Genomic DNA, 21,985 nt, shown 5'->3' on the forward strand with positions numbered 1-21,985 from the left:
AATAATAGGGAAAACTGTGGGTTTTAGAGTGGGTATATTGGAACTTTGTATTTTCTGCATGATTTCTCTGTAAACCTACTTCTTTAATTAAAAAATACTAATTTAAAAAAGGAAAAAGAAAAGTGGGACTGGAGGAAGATGTGATTGAAGTTTGTCAGGAACAAATGGGGAGCGGGAAGGGAGACAATTTAATTATTCTTTTTATTTTTCTTTTCCCTTGATCCTTTAAAATCAGTTGTTTTGTCAAGTGGACTGCAAAACAGAATCGAAACGAGCACCCATCTCTTTAAAACGCCTACTACTTTGGATTCAAATGCCCGTTATTCGTTGTCTTGTGTTTTCACCGTGCTGAATTTTTGTGATAACTGCAGGTCCACTGTACCTCCTTTTCAAAATCCCGGTGCACAGAAGGGCCACCTGTCCCAGGACGGGGCCTTTTCGGGCTTGCAGGTAAGAACGCCCAGCAAGCGTGCTGCCCTGATGGCCGGGGGCAGGTGTCGCAGGCTTAGACCACAACCTGCAGTGGCGAGTGGACGTTCCTCAGAACACTGGAGCGTGGAAGACGACATGTCCTTTGTTGAAGCTGCTTTTACAATCTGCAGGTCTGGACTCAAAGGGCCATCCGCTGGAGGTGGAGGTGGCAGGTGTGGCAAGAGTGATGCTTCACGGAGGCCACACGAGCAGACAGGGCATTCTAAGTTCTCAACAAATCTCAGCGGAGGGAAGGGGGGCTCCCTGGCTGAGGCTTTGGGGGTGAACAGAGGCCACAGGCCTGGTGGGGAGGCTGCGAAGGTCCCCCTGACCCCGGGCAAGGGCTGTGTCCCTCTGGGCTCGGTCCCTCACCTACAAGAGGGGTGATCCTGTGGATCCTTTATTCTCCTGACGGACAACTCTTCAGACGTTGCTGAGGACATGTTTATACCGTGTATGGACGGCAACTGGTTAATACGAGGGACCTGGGGACACGTAGACGATGAAATTCAAAAGGCGGGCCTTGGTTTGCCTGTGCTGCTAGCACAAATACCACGCTCTGGTTTTGGCTTAAAAACAAGCATTTATTGGCTCGCGGTTTGAAAGGCTAGATGGAGGAACAGGCAAAGCAACACTTTCTCCTAAAAATCCACAGCGTCTGGGGTGGGCCTGCTGCAGGGGTTCCGTGGCTGCATCTCTGCCCCCATCACTCAGGGTCTCTCTGTACGTTGGCTCCTCCTGTTTCTGCAACTTCTGGCTTCCAGCTTCTCTCTCTAAGGCTTCCAGTCACGGACTGAGCGCACCTTCATTCAGTTGAGCCACATGTTAACTAAAAATAACATCTTCAAGAGATCCTATTTGTAGTGGGCTCCACACCCAGGGGAAGGCAGATTAGGCACACGTCTAAACTGGGGTACACACTTCTGTTCACCACAAGGGGGACGTCATAGTCTCTACTCAAGTCCCCAAAGCCACAGGAGGAGAGAATGGGGGAGGTAGAGTTCATCGAGGCCGGGGAAAAAGTCTCACCGTCTGAGAGGCTGTTGGACGTAAAATAAATTCACTTGTTGAGTAGCTGCCTGGAAAGAGGCGGGTGTGGGTCCATGGCCTGGCCCCCCACAGAAGGAATTAGACCGAGGCGACCTCCTGGGGAGCACCCCCGAGGAGTGGCTAGGCGGGCTGGGGGCTGCACCGGCCCGGGGGGGCGCAGCTACGCGTCCAAGGAGAGCCAAGGTGTGGGAAGGGACCCGGCTGGTCTCTGAGCTCCATGAAAGAAGCCACAAGGGAGGCTCCGGGAAACAGACGCTGCTTCCAGAAGAGGGAGGACTTGCTAAGAGTCAAAACAGCTTAAATAAGGAATGTGCGTCTGGGGGAGGCGGTGAGCTCCCAGGGCGCAGACGGTGGGCCGGGGGTCCGGCCAGGCCTGGGGCGCCGAGGAAGACGTCGGGGAGAACGGCTCGGCACAGCCTCCTCTCCCTGCAACGCCGCGACAGTTACCCCAAAACACACAGTACGGTAATGAAAGCCCAGCCTCGCCCTCTCTGGGAAAACAACCAAATGAGGCTGGTCTGGAGAGTCCCTCCTAGTCTTTCTGGCAGAGCAGAAAATAGCCGAGACCCCGAGGAGAAACCCCTCGATCCTGCCCCGGGCGGTGTCAGCTAAGGGGGCCGCAGAGTCTTGGCGGAGGGGACCCCTGAGCTGCTCTGCGGGCTGGGAGCCCCCGGCAGGACATCTGTGGGCAAGGCCATGGCCAGGCTCTTGGGCAGCACCGGCCAAGCCCCCTCCCGCAGGGGTGACTCAGGCCGCCCCGCCCTCGGCTCGGGACTGAAACCGGGGAAGCGGCCAGCCCGGCTCCCAGGGGCCCCCGGGTTGTTACAGCTGCCGCTCTGATGAGGCATTCAGGACTTAACCACAGCAAGGCGGCCAGCAGGGATTTGGACAAATGAGCCCGGCTGATGAGAAGCTAAGTGTCTAGAGCCAAGGGGGCGGAGGGAGGGAGGGAGGGAGACGGAGAGGGAGAGACCACTGGCCAGGCCTCACGGTGCGTGCCCACCCAGGGCCCGTGTGAGGGCACGAGGGGAGTCTGCTTGTCTGTGGGTGTGTCCCCGTGTGTGCTCACACAGACACACACACCCGATCAGGCTGGGGGCACACCCACAGCTGCTGTGCAAACCTGTCTGGCCTGGTTCCAATCTATCCAAATTGTTGATGCTTTCAGGCCACTTGGATGCAGAGGCCCCTGGACCCTCCCGGTGCTAACCCCCGCCTGCCCACGCGAGCAGGGTGGCTGTGGGAGATAGGAAACGGGGAATGGGAGGACAGGGGCCTGCTAGCCTGGGAAGTCAGGGCCCACACGGCTCCCCTCTCGCGGACAAGAGCCCAAAAGACCATGAAGTGTGAAACCTGCAAACCCCAGGGCCAGCCCCGCCCTGCAGACTGGGGGGCACACCCGGGCTACCCCCATTCAGAGAACAAGGTCGTGGCCCTGGTCCCTCAAAGAACAGTCACCAGACATCCATGCAAGTCCTTGAGGAAGGTCAAAGGTGACCAGTGCTCCCAAAGGCTCAGAGGGACAGGGTGGTCATGTCTCCCACGGGAGTGAGGGGTCACCCAGGTGGAGCAACCCGAAAAGCACTCTCTCTTGGAAACAATCATGAGAACAGGCCCCAGGCCAGCGTCCCAGAGTCTCCCCAGGTTGACGCCTCCAAGGGAGAAGAGCGCCCACAAGTTCCCCTCACCGGGGGGGAGGCCAGTCCCCCCCAGGGCCACGGCACCATCAGGCCATGTCATCATCAGACCACATCACCTGGAACAGCAGAGAAATCATGCACACCCGGCTCAGCCCCGAGCGTGCACCACACCAGAGGCGGCAGGGGCCGCTGAGCACGTGGCAGTCATGAGGCCCCCAGGGGAAGGGACCACGGCGTGGCCAAGGGCACTGCAGCCTCGGGAGACGGCCCTCGGCGCCTGAAGATGCCTCACACATGGGAACTGGAGCCCTCCGGCAAGAGTGCCTGCCCAGAGGAGGTGCTCATTAGAGGCTGGCTGAGCTAATGAGCTGTCAGCTGGGAGACGGGGCCCAAGGGGCAGCGGGCACCCTCCAGAACACCCACCCTCCAGAACATCGCTACCCAACACAACTTTCTGCAATCCTAGAAGTGCCCCGTGGCGAGTGCAATGGAGGAACTCACTTTTAAACTGTATTTAATTTTAATGTTATCAGCTGCATACTGCTACGCTACCAGACCTACAGCTCCAGGACGCTGTAGCAATTAGGTACAAGTCAGGAGAGGACCCGACAGCAGCTGCCTACAGCTCGGGGTTGAGAAGGAGGCCGAGGCCGCCTCTGCAATCTGTGGAGAGATGCGGCCATGCCCGCTGGGGAAGTGCCCGCCACTGGCTTCCATCCCGGGCTGAAAGGGTAGCTGGTGCTGCCCCGTCACAAAGGCCCGAGCAGGTGACCCAGACGGAATCTCCTGGTGACCGGGCGAGACGCAGGCCACGCTCCTCCCTCTTCCCGCCCCCCCGAGTGCTTCCCACAAACGTGGCTCCCCTCCTTCCCTCTGCACCCCTCGGCCACCGCCTTGGCCCAGCCCCACACCAGGTTCCGGGGTCTCCCGTCTTCAGCCCATCCCACAGGAGGGGCAAAGGAGCGCCTCACCAGCATCGTCCATCACCAGGCCCTCCCGCCCTCCCGCCTCACCCCTCACACCCCACCTCTGCCCTCCAGGCTGCTCCAGACGCTCCCTCCTGCCTCCACCACCCCCGAGGGGCCACGTCTGTCAGCTGCAAGTCCAACACTGAACACACTTCTGGGACTCTCCCCGGGTCGGCCTGCAGGCCTCCCTTCCTCCTCTGCCCCCCCCAGGCCCCTCAGGGCTGACACCCACCACTCCTCAGCCCTGAGCCCCCCTGCCCCTCGGGGCTGATGCCCTCCCCAGGCCCCTCAGCCCAGAGCCTGGCACAAAGAAAGTGGTCAGTAAACACCCGCCCCTGCACAGCCTGCCCCTGCGGGCTCACCCCCTGCACCCTCTACAACAGGGGTTTCTGCACAGCCGGAATGATGGGTGACGACTGCTCTGGGGAAATCCTGGAGAGGTGCAGAACCCACAGAAACACTACCCCATACTTCACACTGTGGAGAATTCACCCGCTGGCCTTCCTCACCCCAAGGCATTCAAGGCTAAAAGCAAAACTAAAAAATACCAGATACTCTCACGAGTGGTTCTGTGAAGAAGCTAAGATGCAAGCAGGTTGTGAGGAGAACGGCAGGGGTGAGGGTCTGCGCCCCGGGTCAGAGGCTGCTCTCCCTACGGCGCAGCCTCCACCCCGGGGGGACGAGGGGGACCCTCCGTGGAAGGGGCTGGCGTGCTCTTTCCCCCGCACAGCCCGCTCCCCCGCTGTCCCGCCCCACAGGGTGGGCTTCCCCAGCCCGACACCGCGTCCCGGGGTACAGAGGGCACACAGAGGCCATTGGCAGCCCCCCCCAGGCCTCCCCCTCGCCCCAAGCCCCTCATCCCCTCCAACCTCCTCGCAGGATGGGGTGCAACACAGATTACTCCCTGCCCCGTCCTATCGCAAAAGGTCTTGGGGAGGACAGTGAGGTGGACGTGGGCAGTGGTCAGAGAGGAGGGACGTTCAGAAAGACAAGAAGCAGACGCCGAGCTTGCGACATGGCAGCATCCCAGGGTCCGGGGAGAGGCCGGCCTCTTGCCGTGACCGTGGGCAGCTCTTCCCTCCAAGGCCTGGTAGGGGCGGACGGTCACCCAGCTAGGAGAGACCACGGCGCGGAGCAGCAGCAAGGGACCCGGACATCAGGCCCAAGGGAGAGGGGAGACAGAGCGAAGCGGCTGCTCCATCCGTGTGTCCCCCCGAGAGCTGAGCGGAGACAATCTGGTGTCCACCCAGACCACTTTCCCTGAGTGACAGTGAGTGCCGTTCTGCGCCGTCAGCCCGGGCCTTCCGTCTGCAGCCCCCAGGCCCCCACTCCCACCCCCAGCCCCTGAAGGGCGCGGACGGAGGGCAGCTGCCTGCACTTGAGTTGGCCCCGGCGGAGAACTCATCGGCCCAACTGAGCTCGGCCTGGGGGCCACGCAGGCAGCCTCGGCCTCAACCTCCTGCCATCCTCCCGTCCTCTCCCCTCGTCCTCCTTGAGCCACACCCCACTCCCCGGGAAGTCATTCCGCACGCACGTTTCAGCAGGTCTCAAACCCTGCAGTCTGCACCTGGCAACAGGTGAGTCCTGGGTGGGCAGACTGCCTGGTGCTGCTGTTGCCAGCGGTAGCTGGGGCGCTTAGCAACCCTTGAGGTCCCAAACTGAAGCCCGGAGTGTGGCCACCAGGGAACAGAGAAAAACAACCCCAGCTCTTTCCTCTGGGCCTCCGCTCCACCCTGGCACACCGCAGAGCTGGGAAGGCTGCTAAACAACTCGATGCCAGCACAGCAGCCTGACTTCCGCGGGAAGCAGCAAGGGCAGCAGCGAGGGGGAGCCATCAGGGACCTGAAAAAGGTGGACGTGTGCTCTGCAAATGCATGCTGGGGCCGCGGAGCTTTAACTCGATGGAGACGGAAGCCAGGGAGGTTCAAGAGGCAAAGCTGATTGGACCCTGAGAGCCTGTTTCTTCTCATCACCCAGCGCTGCCGGACGGGCCAACCTGAGGAGGGTGCAGAGGGGAGGCCCGGCACGATGCCTCGGCCCCAGCCTGGGCGAGGACGAGCCAGCAGGAGGTCAGACCCTCCTCAAGGGAGAGCCCAGCCTCTCCGGGGCCAGCAACGAGCAACGGGATCCATTGGAGAACCCAGACATTGGGCCCCGGTGCCGGCACTCCCTCCGCCTCATTTCAGAGCCGAGGAGGGAGGTGCAGCCCAGAGGGGAGCCCGGGCGGCCCCGGACCACCCTGTACCCTGTGGGGCACCTGCCACTCCAAACGCACGCCTGCAAAATGAAAACAAGGTGCGGACTCTGGGAACCACACTCCGAAAGGAGGCCTGTTCTACAAAGGGTGTGGTGAGATATTTTTTAAAAATTGAGAATTAAAGAAAAAAGGCACTAAACGCCGTGAATCCCTGGGTGCCCTACTGTGGCACCACACACACCAATTTCAAGTGGCCCCTGAGACGGGCGCCTCGTCCAGGCCAACGTCGGCTTCCAGTCCTTCTAGGGCTTTCCACAGCCCTCTTCCAAACCATTTCCACATCTCCTATCTCATTTTTATTCTCACAGGGGGCATATACAGGAGGAACCGAAAGGACTTGTGCACCCTCGCTTACTAGCCAGCACTCAGCTCTGAAGACGAACTCGCTGAGCTCCTGGGTGTACAATCAGCCGCAGCACACGTCACTGGGACAGGCAGCCACTGTCCTGACTGCAACCCTGGAGAGCCGGCCCCAGCCAGCAACCTCCCACCTCGCAGCCAGTGTGTCCCCGGGGGCCGGGCCAGCGTGACAGCAGCTACCACCACGGTGTCAGGCTTCCACCTCAGAGTCCTCATCCCACCTGACTCCCAGGCAACCCCATGACGATGGTGTTATTTTTAATCCCAGTTTTTCAGAAGACGAAGCCAAGGGCCAGAGAGGCAAAGTGCCAACATCATACAGTGAGGAGGTGGGGAAGCCAGAGCTCGCCGCCCCCCAGAAACCACTGGTGGGGATTGGATGCACACCCCGGGTCTGAGTTCACCATGGGGTCTCCCCCGTGGGGCAGGCTGGTCACAGAGAGAGGAGGACGAGGGGAAAACGGCGAGTGCAGCGGGCTGGGTCTCTCGTCCTCAGGAGCAAGGGCAGGCAGAGGCCACTGTGGGCCACCGCGGGGACCACCAGGGGCCTGTCTCATTTTATAAAACAAGCAAAAACTTGGGACCCTTTTCTAGCCAGGAACTCAATTCATCACCTGCTATTAAATGAGGATTTATTTTTCAAGAAACCCCCAGCTGATGGGAGGTTTCCCTGGTCTCATCTACACTTTTCCATATCTTCAAACTCTTACCCACCAAGGACATTAATACCAGCGGCAGACAACTGGAACAGCCACCTTCTCTGCTGAGCACTTCACAGCACTTTCCTCAATAACCAGGTGGGACGGACAGAAGGACTCGACACCTGGTTGTAATGGCTGTGCTTACTGCTATAATAGACAAGAATAAAGCAATACTTTTATAATCAGGTTAAAGCGTGATCAAGTCACTCTTTCGAAACACAGAAGGGGAAAAAAACTTGAAGGAATTTTCCTGTTAGTATTTTTTCCTTTATACTTGTCTAATCTTATCAAATATTACACAATGTTTTCTGAAAAGGAAAAGAACCTCGTCCAGCCCTCAGTCTATCTAGGTGTGACTTGAGCCACTCCCCGCCTCAGGTTCTGCTCGCCAGCACTGGGGTTTGCAAACAGGAACCCGCGGAGGAGCTGCAGGGGTTTCCAAAGCAAAGAAGCATTTTCTAGACAAACAAGGAAAATGTAAGTGCCCGAGTGCACTCTCCTTCACTGCTGGGAGGAGTGTAAACAGGTTGGCTCTCTCTAGAAAACAGCTTGGCAATATTTATCAACATTAAACATGCACATACATGTTAATCCAGCAATGCCACTTCCAGGTTCTTATTCTTCGGAGACGCTCGTACACGTACAATATGGTGTCCCTATAAGGATATTTGCGACAGCAACGTGTACAAAAACAAAAGACTGAAAATAGCCTAAGTATCTATCTCTAGGAGCCTGGTTTAATAAATTATGTCACTTCTATAAGACGGAATACACCACTGTCATTCACAGTCACTAAAAAGGAAGAAGCAACACAGCAGGGACATGGTACACTCTCTAGGGAACTAAGGGACGAAGGAACACAGAAGGGTGAACGCGGCACCATGGCGTGTGTAAGGAGTCCACACACACGCATCTGGATAAGCGGACGACCCCTGAAAGGGTACGTGAGACGGACGATGGCGGCTGTAAGACTGGGGCGAGACGGCCAGGGGAAGTGGGTGGGGAGACCTACAGTTCACGGGAAACCCATTTTCATTCGTTTATAATTTTAGACCAATTACACTTTTAGCTCCTCAAAAATAAAGTTTAAAAAAGTTTGAATAATATTCAACATTTGCTTCCTGCTATTACAGAGCAGCTGAAATCAGGCCAGCCCTTCTACCAAGAGCAACTATAAAAGCTGGATAAAATTACATTAAATTTACAAAAACAAACAAACAAAAAATCATAAAAACAGCTGTTTGAAAGTACTGGAAACAACCAGGGTCCCGGTGAAATTTCAGCAAGCCTAACGCGCTCGGCCACCTGTTGCCGAGGTCTGGGCCGAGAGGCTGGGCTGCGAGCCGGCGAGAGGCTCTGAGGGGCTGGAGACACGGGGACGGTGGGCGAGGGTTCCCAGGCGGGCAGAAGTCAAGGGGCTGACACCCAGGGCACAAAGAGGTGGCCTGACTCTCTACACTGTCTTCCCCCGAGGCGCCGCTGGTTCCAGAGCTGCAGGGCAAGAGGCCGAGAAGCCAAGCAGAAAGTGACGGCCAAGAGGCTAATGCAAAGCAGAGGGCAGCCGACTCGTGGTCCGGGGAGTTCAGGGTCCCCAAGATCAGGGCCAGCCTTTCAGTTAAGACACACACCCACACACACACACCCCCACACACAGAGGCTATTTCCCAGGTGGGCACAAAACAGAACAGACCAGCTCCCCTGAGGCTGAAGCCACACACCCCTCAACTGCATGCTGGGTCACGAGCTCTGCACCTGCTCAACCTGCCGGAAGAAAAGGCAATCCTCTCAGGGCGGAGGCAGCGTCACTCAGAGCCACCCCCATTTTCACACACAAGCGCCAGCTGTGGTGGTTTGAAGCTGTGTGTACCCCAGAAAAACATGTTCTTAAACTGAACCCATTCCTGTGGGTGTGGACCCATTGGAAGGAGGACCTTCCGAAGAGGCTACTTCATTTAAGGTGTGTCCACCTCAGTCAGGACGAGTCTTAATCCTAGGACTAGAGTCCTTTATAAGAAAATGAAATTCAAACACAGAGAGAGAAAGCCACGGGAAGCAAGAAGCTGAAAGTCAAGGGAACCGGAAGAGATGGGAGAGGCCACCATATGCATTTCCATGTGACAGAGTAGTGAGCACCAAGGATCGCTGGCCGTCTTCTGCAACGCCCGTCTTCTGGAACAAAGTGTTGCCTCGGTGGTGCTTTGATTTGGACTTCTCCTAGCCTCATAACCATGAGCTAATAAATTCCCATTGTTTAAGCCAACCTATTGCATGGCATCTGCTTGCAGCCAGGAACTAAAACACGAGCATCCAATAAAAAAAGCTCAGACATGCCAGGAGATGGGACAAAAAAATCAACAGAAAAAAACACACCCATCAGTATTCCAGATATTATGGTTGTCAGGCAGGGAATTTAGAATAAATGTTATTTAAAAATAGATGATAATATAGAGAATTTATCCAGAGAACTGAAATCTATTTTTTAAAATCAAATGGAAATTCTTAAACTGGAAAAATATATAACTGAAATTAAGGATTCAACAGATGAGCTCAACCACAGATTTGACAAAGCAGAGGAAGAGCAGAATAGTAAACTGAAGTTAGGTCAGTAAAAAATATCCAGTCTGAAGCACATAAAGGAAAAAAAAGAAGATACAGAAAAAAAACAAACAAACAAACATGAGACTTACAGAATATGGTAAAAACATCTAACAAGGGTACCGAGAGCCCCAGAAGGAAAGGATAGAAGGGGGCAAATGCAATAAAAAGATACCAGCTGACAAATTTCCCAAAATAATGAAAGGTAACAAGCCATGGATTCAAGAAGCTCTTTGAAAACCAAGCAGGCTAACTACAAAGAAAAGCCCTAGATACATCACTGTAGCACTGGCGAAAATCAAAGACACAAGTGAACCTTGTACAACCAACCAGAGGAGAGAATACTACTTTAAAAGGAGCAGCAGGGTCTGACAGCTGGCTTTTCAACAGAAATGAGAGAAGCCAGAGGATAACGGAATGGTACCTTTCAAGTGCCAAAAGTAAAAATTTGGTAACGGAGAATTCTACATCCAGCAAAAAATGCCTTTCAAAAATGAAAACAAAATAAGTATGCATTTTCAGGCAATTAGAAATGGAGAGATTTTATTGCCAACAGAACTGTGCCAAAAACGTACTACAGGAAATTCTACAAGAAGATGGAAGCATAGAAATGAAGAAGGAATGGGGAGCAACAGAGAGGGTAAAAAGGAGGGTAAATGTAAATGCACATTAACTGTACAAGCAATAATAGCATTATAATAGCATTGTCTTGTGAGGCGTGAAACACAAGTTGATTCAAAATATATTATTACAACAGCTACAAAGAGTAGTAGGGGGCCGGGGAGAAGGGGTGTTAAATGAAATTAAAGTGCCACGAGGCCCTTCCCTTGTGATCAAAAAGGCAAAACTACAAACTGGGGAGACAGATGCAAATGTGCTTTAATTGATAATCACTGACACTGTTTCCTTTTGAAAGCCATTTTGATACATTTTGCAAATTACACATCATTTTCAAGTGCATCAGAATTGGCCCCATGCTAGGCCAAAAATCAAGCTCCAACAAATCTCCCAAAGGAATGAAATCAGGTAGAACATGTTCTTTGACCACAGTGAGAATTAACATAGAAACCAATAACAAAAAGATAACTAAAAAAACTCCTAAATGTTTAGAAATTAATCAATGCACTTCTAAATAACTCATGGATCAAAGACACCTCAATTGAAGTGAGAAAATATTTTGAACTAAATGACAATAAAAAAAGGACCTATCACAACTTAAGGCATAAAGCTACAGCAATGTAATAAGGGAAATCAATAGCAATAAATTCATGTCTTAGAAAAGAAAGGTTGAAAAATTAATTATCTAAGTTCCATCTGAAGAAAGTAAAAAAGAACAGCAAATTAAACCCAGAGAAAGTAAAAGAAACAAAATGATAAAGATAAAAGCATAAATTAACGAATCATATAAAAAAGAAATGTGCAAAAGAAAGCAACAAAGATAAAGGGTGGTTCACTGAAAAGGCTAACACATTAAAAAATAAAAAAAACCTTACCAAGACCCAGTAAGAATAAATACAAAATAGAAGGCACAAATTACCAATAGCAGTAATGAAAACGGGAACAGAACCCAAATCCCACAGACATAACAGATAAAAAGAATATTACGAACATTACGCCAGAAACTTGAAAACAGGAAATGTACAAAAAAACGAACCCAAACCAGAACTTTCCAAAACTGACACGAAAAGAAATGTAAAATTTGAACCACCTTATAACTATTACGAGAATGGAATCATGGAATCTCCCATGGAAGAAAACTCCAAGCCCACAGGGCTTCACTGGTGAATTCCTCTAAACATTTACCAGAATAAACCATATCTTCCTCCAGCTCTTCCAGGGGTTAGAAAGAGGAAACACTTCTCGAGTTATTCCGTGAGGCCAGCAAAACCTCAAGACCAAACCTGTGAAGGACGTGGAGAGAAGGTGAAACGACAGGCTGGTCTTGCTGAAGTACAGTCACAGAAACCCAAAGGAAAAGGGCAAATGGGAACGCACGGAGGGGTGGGGGCGGCACCCCAGCTGCCCCCCGAGATAACGGTGCTGTGGCACTCCGAGGGATTCAGACATCTCACCCTCGAAACCATCTCTCGAAGGTTTTATCATCATCTGCACTTTAAATATAGGGCAACTGAGGCTCCGAGAAGCAAACCCAGGAAAGAACTTGGCTGGACAAACGCATTCCACCCGATGGACAGGTACAGACCCCGCTGGCCTGGGGGGAGGTCTGCGCCCCTCCCCCTGCCTGGAACCCCCTGCTGGGGTCGGCTGTCTGCTCGGCTGGTCAGGGCTGGGCAGGCTGTGGGGTCCTCTGGCTGCCCCACGGTGTCCCTGGGCCCTGGACACCCCCAAGGGAGGCTGTGGGCACCAGGCATTAGAAGGCGGCCTCACAGGCCACGCACCCTGGGCACCCATCGTCTTTCCAAGCTCTGCGGGCTGCAAAGCACAGCTGCCTGTGTCTCCTTTGACCCTCAAGAAACCCTGCGAGACCAGTGCGGATACCTCCCTCTGGAGACGAAGCTAGATGCTCTAAGGGGGGGATGACGTGGCTAACTTACAGGGTGGGAAACAGGGCCTTCCTCGCCATTCGGGGAGCCCCCCACCAAGTGCCCCTCCATGTGACCTAAGCTGTCCTGGATCAGACAACACCAACACAGACAGACAGGCTGAAAACTGATAAATGCTACATGAAAACCACTCCCCTGCCCCGCTACGTGGTGGCACGTGCACTGCTTTGAAACACAGAGAATCTGAGAGGGATGCTTCCGCAGGATGAGAGATCAGGTGCAAACAAGATGAGTTTTAGAAAACCAGACATGAAGGGGCCTCGACACAGCCAGGAAAGCAGGATTCTGGACACAGTCCCAGCCGCGAAGGCTCCTTGACGTCACAGGCCCACAGGGACCAGAAGAGGACGGGTGAGGAGGGGGTACCCTAAGCCTCGACTTTATCACAGAGGTCAGGGGAACCCCCAGCTAAGATCTGCCTTCTGAAAGCGATGAGTCTAAGACCCAGCCCAGTAGCTTCCGTTCCCATTGGTAACCACAGAGAGAAGAAAGTCCCCGGGTGACATTGCATGAGCCTTCAAACAGCAGAGGCTGGAGACTCTGAGTCTAGGCCCAGGGCTCCAGGGTGGAACCCGAAACGCCAGCCCATCGGCCAGAGTGGTGTCTGTGACAACAGCAATTTCAGGGAACCCAGAGCAGGCAGAACCTCCCGGCTACCCGATGACCTGGCTCCAGAGGCAAGGAGCCCCTGGAGCCTGTTTTCAAAGGGAAATTAACCTACGGATAACAGGAAATTAGTGGCTGTCATTTCTGGAGACCTTCAAAAAGCATCTGGGATGAAACCAGACCAAAAACGACCTAAAAGACTGAGTCACATGAGAACTGGGGGGGCTGTTCTGCCGTGGTTAGGCTGGATCGCGGCCAGTAAACAAGGAGCAGGCACCACCAGGCCCTTCTCCAGAAGCAGAAATGTAAACTGCGGGGTCCCTAAGGATCGGGCTGGTTTCACTTCATAAACGACTTAGAATGGGAAGCAAGCGGGGAGAAGGAAATGGTGCTCCTGGGTGGAGGGGGGAGGTGACGGATGTCGCCCAGAAGGCCTCCCAAGGCCGTGGGACAGGCCGAGACCCCAACCCTGGCACGGATGGCAGCTCCCAGAGCACGGAGCCACACAGGGAGAGTCTGGGGTTGAACCAGAAGCGGGGGGGGGGGGGGGGGGGGGGGGATGGAGGAGGAAGTACACAAAGTGATGCTGGGAGAGAAATAATCAAAAACAAACGAATAGAAACTTTTCACCTCAGAAAGGAAATGTGGGGAGTCACTGCTGGCTGCTTAGACAATGCATTTCTTTAAAAAGTTTTAAATTATCCAAAAAGAAGAAGAAAGAGGAAAAGAGAGTTGGTTTAAGTCAAGCACAGAGAGGGAGATTTAGGAGTGAATTTTGAGCAAGAGAAGCTGACAAGTCCTGGACGCTCTCTGGTGCCGAGGGGCCCAGGAGGCCAGCTTGAGTGGACAAACACCTGGACCCGGTGGAGGAACTCCAAGCCCACATATCCCCGGGGCTGCTCACGGGGCTCCATCCCTGCAGGCCCCTCCTCCCCTCCCGCCCGAACCCAAGCTCCAGGTCCCAAGTGCCCTAGGCCCAAGGCCACCTGAAAGAGCCTCCAGAGGCCCAAACCTCACCTGCTGTTGGCTCTGCTCCTCCAGGTTCATCTTCACCTCCAGGGACTGGCGGGCCTCCAGGAAGGCCTTCCGGTGCTTGCGGTCCGTCATGTAGTAGGACATGATGCCAACGATGATGGCACACAGGTACAGGAAGACGTTGGCCAGAATCTGGGAGAGAGAAGGACCATGGTGAAGGCACGTCATCAAGAAAGGGGACGGAGGGAGAGGGGCAGGGTGACCAGAATCAAACCCCAAGTTGCTGGGTGTCCGGGGAGAGCCGCAGCAGAGACCCTGACCTCGATCAGGCAGGACGGGTGGGTCCTTGGAGCAGATGCTGCCAAGGATGGTCAAGGCCCACCCAACAAGGGCAGAGCCCAGGCCTGGAAGGCAAGGCTCGGGTGCAGGTCTGGAAGGCTGGCGGAGGGGCTACGGCTCACGTGTCCTCCCCTCTGCTTCCCACCACAGCTAGGCTGTCTTCAGTCACCCACTCACTCGCTCGTTTGTGCACCCAGTCCTTCCAGAGCACTTGCTTTTTGGGTGCTCTTGGGTGCTGTGCTGCATGCTTGGAGAGCAGGGTTCAGGAAACCCGGGCCCCACCAGCAGGAGAGGGTAATCCTGGAGCTGCAGGCCCTCCGTGGGGTACTGGGCTGACTCAGCAGTCACAATGCTTCCGTTCCTGGGGAGTCAGGTGCATCCCCTCAGTCACCCTGCACCTGCCAGCCAGTGAGGGGGTGGCCGGTCTCACGAGGAAGGGAGGGTGGGTGGCGGGACCTGAATCACCCCCTGCCTGCAAGCTCCATGCCCCACCCCCAGGCCCTGGCTCCCTGCAGAGCCCCCAGGGGACCCGGGTCCACTCCCCCTGCCAGAGGCAGCCCTGGCTGCGGCCTGAATGTCAGACCCATCTGGCCCCGGCTCCAGCTACTGCTGGCTCCGACCCTGGGCCCTGGTTGGACTGGCCACTGAGACCACTGACCGCACGTCTCCCCACCCTCAGACAGTTGCACCCACCCTCCCAGCCACAGCTCCCACAGGTCCTGCCGAGGGAAGGACAGACTCTTCCCCGGCGGGGTCTGGTTTCTTGGGCGCAGGTTTGGAGTTGAGAAGCAGGTAAGGAGGCAGAAGAGTTTCTTACTTTCTGGTCCTAGTGGGGGGAAAGTTGGCCCAGGGAAGCATTATGGATTTGAAGGTAGGTGAAAACTGTAGGAAGGTTAATTTCAGATTTTTAAACAGGACGGTTTAGTGGACAATAAAGGAGGCTAGTTCTGACATTTGTCTTCTGGGATTCTTGGTTGCACCTTATCCCCTCTCAACTGCTTTTCTGCTTCCTCCGGGCAAATCCGTGCTCATTGCTGAGGACCACTCCCACCCCCTCCCTGCAGAATGTTCCAGAAACGTCTGCACTTGGTCGCCAGCGCTGAGCCCAGGGGCCCTCAGGGAAGGCCTGCTGAATAAATGAACGAATTAGTGTGTGCAGTGTGTCATGATGCGGGACATGAAGTCACCAGGGCACACCCACAAGCTGCCTCGGTGGCTGCAGCCTCCAACAGCTCGCCAGTATTCCTGGGCGTGGGCAGCCCCCTACCTGCCCCAGCCGTGGGGAGAAGGGCCAAGTCGCAGCCCCGTGAAACAGATCCCGCGCCTTCCGCTCGGGGCATTATGCCCCTCCACACACACACAGCTGAGCGGTGCACATCAGCACATCAGCACTGGCCGCAAGCCACTGACTGCGCCGAAGAGCCAACAGTGCAATTGGCTAATTAATCCAAATAATGGATACACCTAATCGTCAGAAAAGCTGCCAGCTTCTGCCTGGTTGAGTCAAAGCCAATCAAACACACCCCGTACTGGGCCCCAGAGCTCCGGGAACCTCCGGCAGTGCAGAGATCACCCTCCAGCAGGGCTGAGCGGTCTTGGCTGTCACAACAGGCTGAGGAGAGAGCTCCACACTCTGGAAATTTCCTGTCCCCCCCTTTCCCACACACACCCCACCCCTGGCCTTGCCAGCCAGGCCACCTTGTGGAGATGGACGGGAGAGACTCTGTAAAGTGCTGAGCTTGTCCTGGGAGTTCCTGTATATACTACTTGGGGTGTCTAACAACAACAGACCCGATGTGCAGACAGAAGGCAACCACAGCAAAAAAAGCTCCAAACCGATCGCAACCAAAGATTACAACCCAAAGAGGGACTGGGGTTTGGTTTGTGCCTGGTGACAGCATTTCTTTCACTGGACTGTGCATATTTAAAAATAAAATCCACATTTGCACTCTACTTGTAGTACAGTATGTAAAATAAACTCAGGAAGGGCCTGGACTTTGGCTCTGCCCCTCGCTAGCTGGGGGCCTTCCAGGTCAGGGAACCTGTCTGACCTTCACCGTTGTCATCCCTACAGCTAAGGTCTTGCCAGCCCTGGCGTTGTCTGGTCCTCTTCAATTCTGACGGCCAAGGGGAGGATTCAAGGAGCCCAGTTTTCAGGGAGGCCCTAGGAAGGAGAAGGTGCCTTGGACACAGCCAGACTGAGGGGGTCCCCAAGCTATCAGCGAGCCACGCTGCCTCTGGTCTCCTGAGCATTCGGGTCAAGGAGCTCTGTCCCCTTCCCGCCTGCTTTCTCCGCCCACGTCCAGCTCCAAGAAGGCCGGGGGTGTGGGGCCTGCCTCCCTGAGACCTCACTGTCCCTAGACATCTCTCTGGGGGTCCCAGGCCTTGGGTTTCTTAGCACTCCCCCAATTCTCTAAATCTGCTGTGGCCGAGCAGGGGATGCCCCTGGCCTCTGCTGGGCCCTGACGGCGATCCTGGCGCTCTCTCCCAGCCCAATAGGGCCCCGAAAGGCCGCTCTCACCCCTAAGTCCAGGGCACAAATCCAACATGGGGTGCCACTGGGCCAAGGAAACCCCAAGCCAAGAAGCAACAGTACTCTGCAGAAGGAAGGTTCCGGAGTCCCCAGATGTGGGGTGGAAGAGGGTCTCAGCACATGCACCTGGGAGGAAGGCAGCACGGCAGGCCGGGCTCCACCCAGAGGGGCAGGGGCCCGGTGGGGGCGGGGCGGGGCATGGCAGGGGCTGGCTGGGGGGAGGGGCTCGGCAGAGGGGGGGCCTCGAGGGGTGGGGCTGGGCATGGCAGGGGTGGGCGCCGGTAGCAGCGCTTTGAAGAGCCCCCAGGGGATGCGCACGTGCAGCCGGGGCTGGGACTCTCTCTCTTGGCCTCAGTTTCCCTGCCTGTAATATCAGCTCAATGTCACCACACTACGTCCTTGGCCACAGGCACGCGCTTGTCAGCATCATCTCATTTCACCTTCCCCACACCTGCGAGGTAGGTACTGTATTCCAATTCAATTTTACAGACTTATGTAAGTTCTCAAACTAGAGGACAAGGCCTCTTTGGGCACACAGATCCTGCTATTCTGTGGCTCAAATCCCCACCCTAAAAACACGCCTCAGTTTATTTATTTACATACAGAAAGCCCCACCTTTTTCCAGAAAGGATATTAGACATTTTTAAAACTAAAATTCAAACTGTTATGAAGATACCAGCCACAAAGCACTTATGGGTGAGCTATACACATTTTTAATTGGAAACAGAGAAACCTACAGGTTTCCCATAGCTTTTCACCATAATGGGAGCTATTAACTTTAAGCTCTTAAAACGCAGAAATTTCCGGCTTTATATTTAGGAAAGTGCACCTCACTTAGCAAAGGGAGGAGCCCCTTGAGTTGTGTTTGCAAGAACGTTCCAGCCGCTCAGCAGTGAGCCAGGCCCTGCAGGAGCCGCAGGAGCCACAGGCCCAGAGCAGACGCCACACGGGGAAGGCACGACGGGGGGTGGGCAGGGCTGCTGGGGGACCACCGTCATCCTCTTGCTTCCCTAAAACAAATCAGTGATCATTGCCTTTCATTGTAGTATCAGAACTGTAGACCCAGGAAAAAAAGGCTGCAAGGGAACCCGCGAACCCTCCGAGAGGGTGAAATGGCTTGCAGGTCACTATGACAATGGCTGCCCCTGAGTGCTGCTGTCCTGGGATGAGTTTTCTGGTGCTCCCACCCAGGGCACACAGGGTAGGGGGCTTCCTTCTTGGAGCTCGTCACTTCTCCCTTCAAGGCTGCCTCAGTATCCCCTACCCTGGCCTCCAGGGTGGCCCGAGCTCTGCTGGGCCCCGGCGCCCCCTCCCCGTGGGCTGCCCCTCATGCCTCGCCCCCCGAGAGCCCTGCTTGGGCCCCATCCACGGCAAGCCTTGGCGTCCCTCCCATGCTCTCCGCCGTCCCCACGGGCCCTGCTGCCATCTGGAGCAGGCGGGTGCCGCTGTCTCCTCACCCCCGAGACCATCCCGGCCTCGCCTGTCACCAGGCACTCAGGAAACCCACGGCTGCGGGCAGGATGGACGTGAGGCGCAGACCCAGCTCCCAGAGCCTCCCTCACCCGTGACCCCCATGCCTCCGATCTGCAGGGCAGGTGGGCAAGCCCCCCGCCCCCAGAAAGGCTGGCCTTCCCAGCCCCAGGGCCTGCCCCCACGACAAAGAGGACCGAGGCCCAGTCACTCCCCAGAGGGCCCTCCCAGCTAGGACAGGGCAGGGGTGGGTGGTTAGGAGACTGCCAGGGAAGAGGCAACGTGGGCACAGACATGGAAAGAGAATCCCAAATGCTTGGGGGGTCACATCAGGGTGATGCTGAGGACAGCTTCACGGAACCCAGGAACCCCCACAACACAACCTTCAGGGAACACACACGCCAGGAAGGCTGACCCCAGCCTCGCCACCGCGATTATTAATAACAAATGGCTGCGAGGGCCCCGGCCCCAAGACGTCCACATGCCATCTGATGACGACAATGAGCCTCGTCCCAGAAGGGGGCAGTGGCCCCCGGTCAGCGCAGCCCCAAAGGCCAGCAAGACGGTCAGTGCCAGGCCCTGCTGCTCGGCCTGGTCCCCGGCCAGCGGCCCCACCTGGGAGCTTGTGACAGATGCCAAATCGTGAAAATCCCCAGGCGGGAGCCCTGTCCCCAGCTCCCTCAGTGCTGACAGAGGGGCCAGGCCACTGGGTCTTCTTTATTTGTAGATTAAAAAAAAAAATCTCCTAATCCTAAAAGTTATCTTCTGGAAAGAACATTTCAAAATAATTGTGGGTTTTCTTAATGCAACATTTTAAAAATAATAAATGAAATGAATGAATCTCCCAAGTGGCTAAACATTCAAAGTAAAGCTTCATCTAACCCAAGTGAGCCCAGTGAAGTATTTATATACCCCAGCCCAGAAACGCAACTGTGAGAAAATTCCTTTACAGAAGTCCTTCCTCCTGGAACCGTCTGAATCACGACATCCTACCCGTTTGCGCCGGCTGCGTGGGGAGCGGGAACTGCTCTAAGCAGGGCCTGAAAATGGAAATCTCCCCACGGACGCAGGCTGTGGCCCCCTGCCCAGGCTCTCCTCTTCCCGTAGGCTCATTCTAGCCCGAGGATTCCAGAACATTCCAGAACTGGGGAGGCAAAACCAAGGAGGAGAGCGAGCTGCCCCCGGGAGGCAGGGCTGGCTGCCGGCCGTCCTCAGGGACCGGGTACTCCACTGCCTGAGAGCGGAACTGCCCTTCATTAAAACTTACTTAAATGTTTTGGAAAAACTCTCCAAGGAGCTGTGGGGCAGGAAGGAGCAGGGGAGAAGGCACCTCTGATGGCAGCAGCAGCCTTGGCCAGAGCCTTCAGTGACCACAGACAGCGTGGGGAGGGAGGGTCCCCACCTCTGAGCCACACTCTCTGCGGACCCTCAGGGAGGTCATCTGCAGGGGTTCCGTCCCGGCCATGGGGTCCCCGCAGAGACGTCCCCTCCTCAGAAGCCCACTCACCCGCCTTGACACTGCCCTGTTTCAAGACCTTCACATTCTCTGCTCTCTTTGTTGCTGATTGATGGGTCCATCTCCCTGGCTAGAACGTAAGCTTCATGGGCACGGGGGCTTTGGTTTGTTTCCTCGCCGATTCCGCCCGAGCCCAGGACTGTGCCTGGCACATGGGAGGACACTCCCGGCTCCCAGCGGGATTGGTCAGTGTAGAAGGGGGCACTGGCTATGGCCTGACCCCGCCTCTGCCCAGCTCACAGTGTCCCCAGGAGGCCACTCTGGTGAGACGATGAGAGAACCCACCTGGGACCCACCTAGCACAGGTTCTGGAAGAAAACTGGTTCTTAATGACCTCTTTCTCTTCTTCCCAAGACAAGAAGGCAAATGAGCGCCTACTAACTTATGAGCCTAAGACTTCAATGGAATTTTACAGAAGCCTTCACACTCATCATCTTATTGGTTTGTCACCACCAGGGATGGGCAGGGCAAGGTTTCATGGCTCTTATTTTGTAGATGTTGTGCTCCCCAGGGAGCACAGCACCCACTGAGGACCTGGAGCATCTGGGCAGGCGAGCGGAAGGAGCATAAGGTCAGCAGACAGTGGGGCACCAAGTGGGGGGCCCTGAGCAAACTCTGGGCATCACTCTCCCTTTCAAGAGATGGTCTGTGTCCTCCAATGAGCACACCCCACTGAAGGCTCGAGCTTGGGGTGCTGCTCACATGCCCTCCCCAGCCGGGCATTTGTCACATTTCCACCAAGTGCCTCAGAAGAAAAGAACCTCAAGAAGTTGTCTATTTTATATCTTGTGCATGTCTCTGCTAAAAGGCATTCAGTGTCCGCCCTCTCTCTAAACAAAGGAAACTCCTAGGACAGGCATCCGGCCTCCTTGACCTGCTACCCAAGGTCCTTCACCATCTGCTGGGCTGCCCAAACAGCTTCCCAGATTGTGCCCTGCACATCCCAGGTGCACAACTCACACAACCCTGACGTGGTGGCTGCCCCCGAGACAGGCAACGTGGTGGCCCCAGCCACCGGCCTAGAGCGTCTTCGGAGATCTGCCATTCCCCACCAGCCCCCTCACCCAGCACAGTGAGCCTCTAACAAGATGTGCTGCTTCGGGGCTCCGGGGGTCCACCTGGAACACCCCACCCACCCCCGCCTGTGGGAGCCCACAGGCTGAACTCCGTGCCTTCATCGAAGCCAACACTCAGCACCACACCTGGCTCCTGGATGGCCCCCAGGAAATGGCAGTTGTTGTTACTATTTCAAGATCCAGCCCCAACACCCTTCCATGATTCCCCAAACAGGACAATTCATTCATTCATTCACCCAAAACCTTCTTTTGTGACTGCCCACCCTGTGCCAGGGAGGTGCTGTGCACTTAGCAGTGGATAAAGTAAAGTCCTTGTTCTCAAGGTGGTTCTAGGAAGAATAGACAAAAAGTAAACAATAATAAATAATTCAACGATAAGAATATCAGGGCTCAGCAGAGAGTACAAACGATCAAAATTGACCGGGTGGCTGCTTTAGATTGGGTGGTGAAGGAGATGATGGGCCCCAATTCTTCAGTTGCCTGTAAAATATCATACAGCCACACCCTCGCCATAGCCTCAGGGAGAGAAAAGTGTTTCTCCCTCTTGCTAACCCTGACCATGGGACTTGCTTTGGCCAAAGGGATGTTGGCACATATGACAGGAGCAGATTTTTGAAATGCACTTGCAAGGCTGGCTTCTTCTCTTGTGCTTTTGCCATTACCACAAGAACAGTATGCACCAAGTAGTCCACGAAACAACAGAGTGATAGACCCATGGGACAGAACTGAACCCAACCATCAGCCTGGAGCCAAACCCAGCAGAGCCCAGCCTAGATCAGCCAAATCCCAGTCAACTCACAGATGCACGAGCAAGAAATGGTGTGGTTATAAGCCACTGAGTTTCAGGTTGTTACGCAGCATTAG

General features: G+C 55.1%; 1 protein-coding gene across 3 annotated transcripts in view; it reads right to left on the reverse strand.

Annotated features, from left to right (window-relative positions):
* The window catches only part of ADCY3 (adenylate cyclase 3), a 102,789-nt gene that overhangs the window by 39,543 nt on the left and 41,261 nt on the right, over nucleotides 1–21,985 (reverse strand). For all 3 annotated transcript variants that reach the window (XM_037812693.1, XM_037812692.1, XM_037812694.1), the window contains one exon: nucleotides 14,230–14,379. In XM_037812693.1, the coding sequence (XP_037668621.1) occupies nucleotides 14,230–14,379 (150 nt within the window). The remainder of the gene's footprint in view (nucleotides 1–14,229; nucleotides 14,380–21,985) is intronic.

The sequence above is a fragment of the Choloepus didactylus genome, chromosome 20, assembly GCF_015220235.1.
Source record: "Choloepus didactylus isolate mChoDid1 chromosome 20, mChoDid1.pri, whole genome shotgun sequence".
NCBI lineage: Eukaryota > Metazoa > Chordata > Mammalia > Pilosa > Megalonychidae > Choloepus > Choloepus didactylus.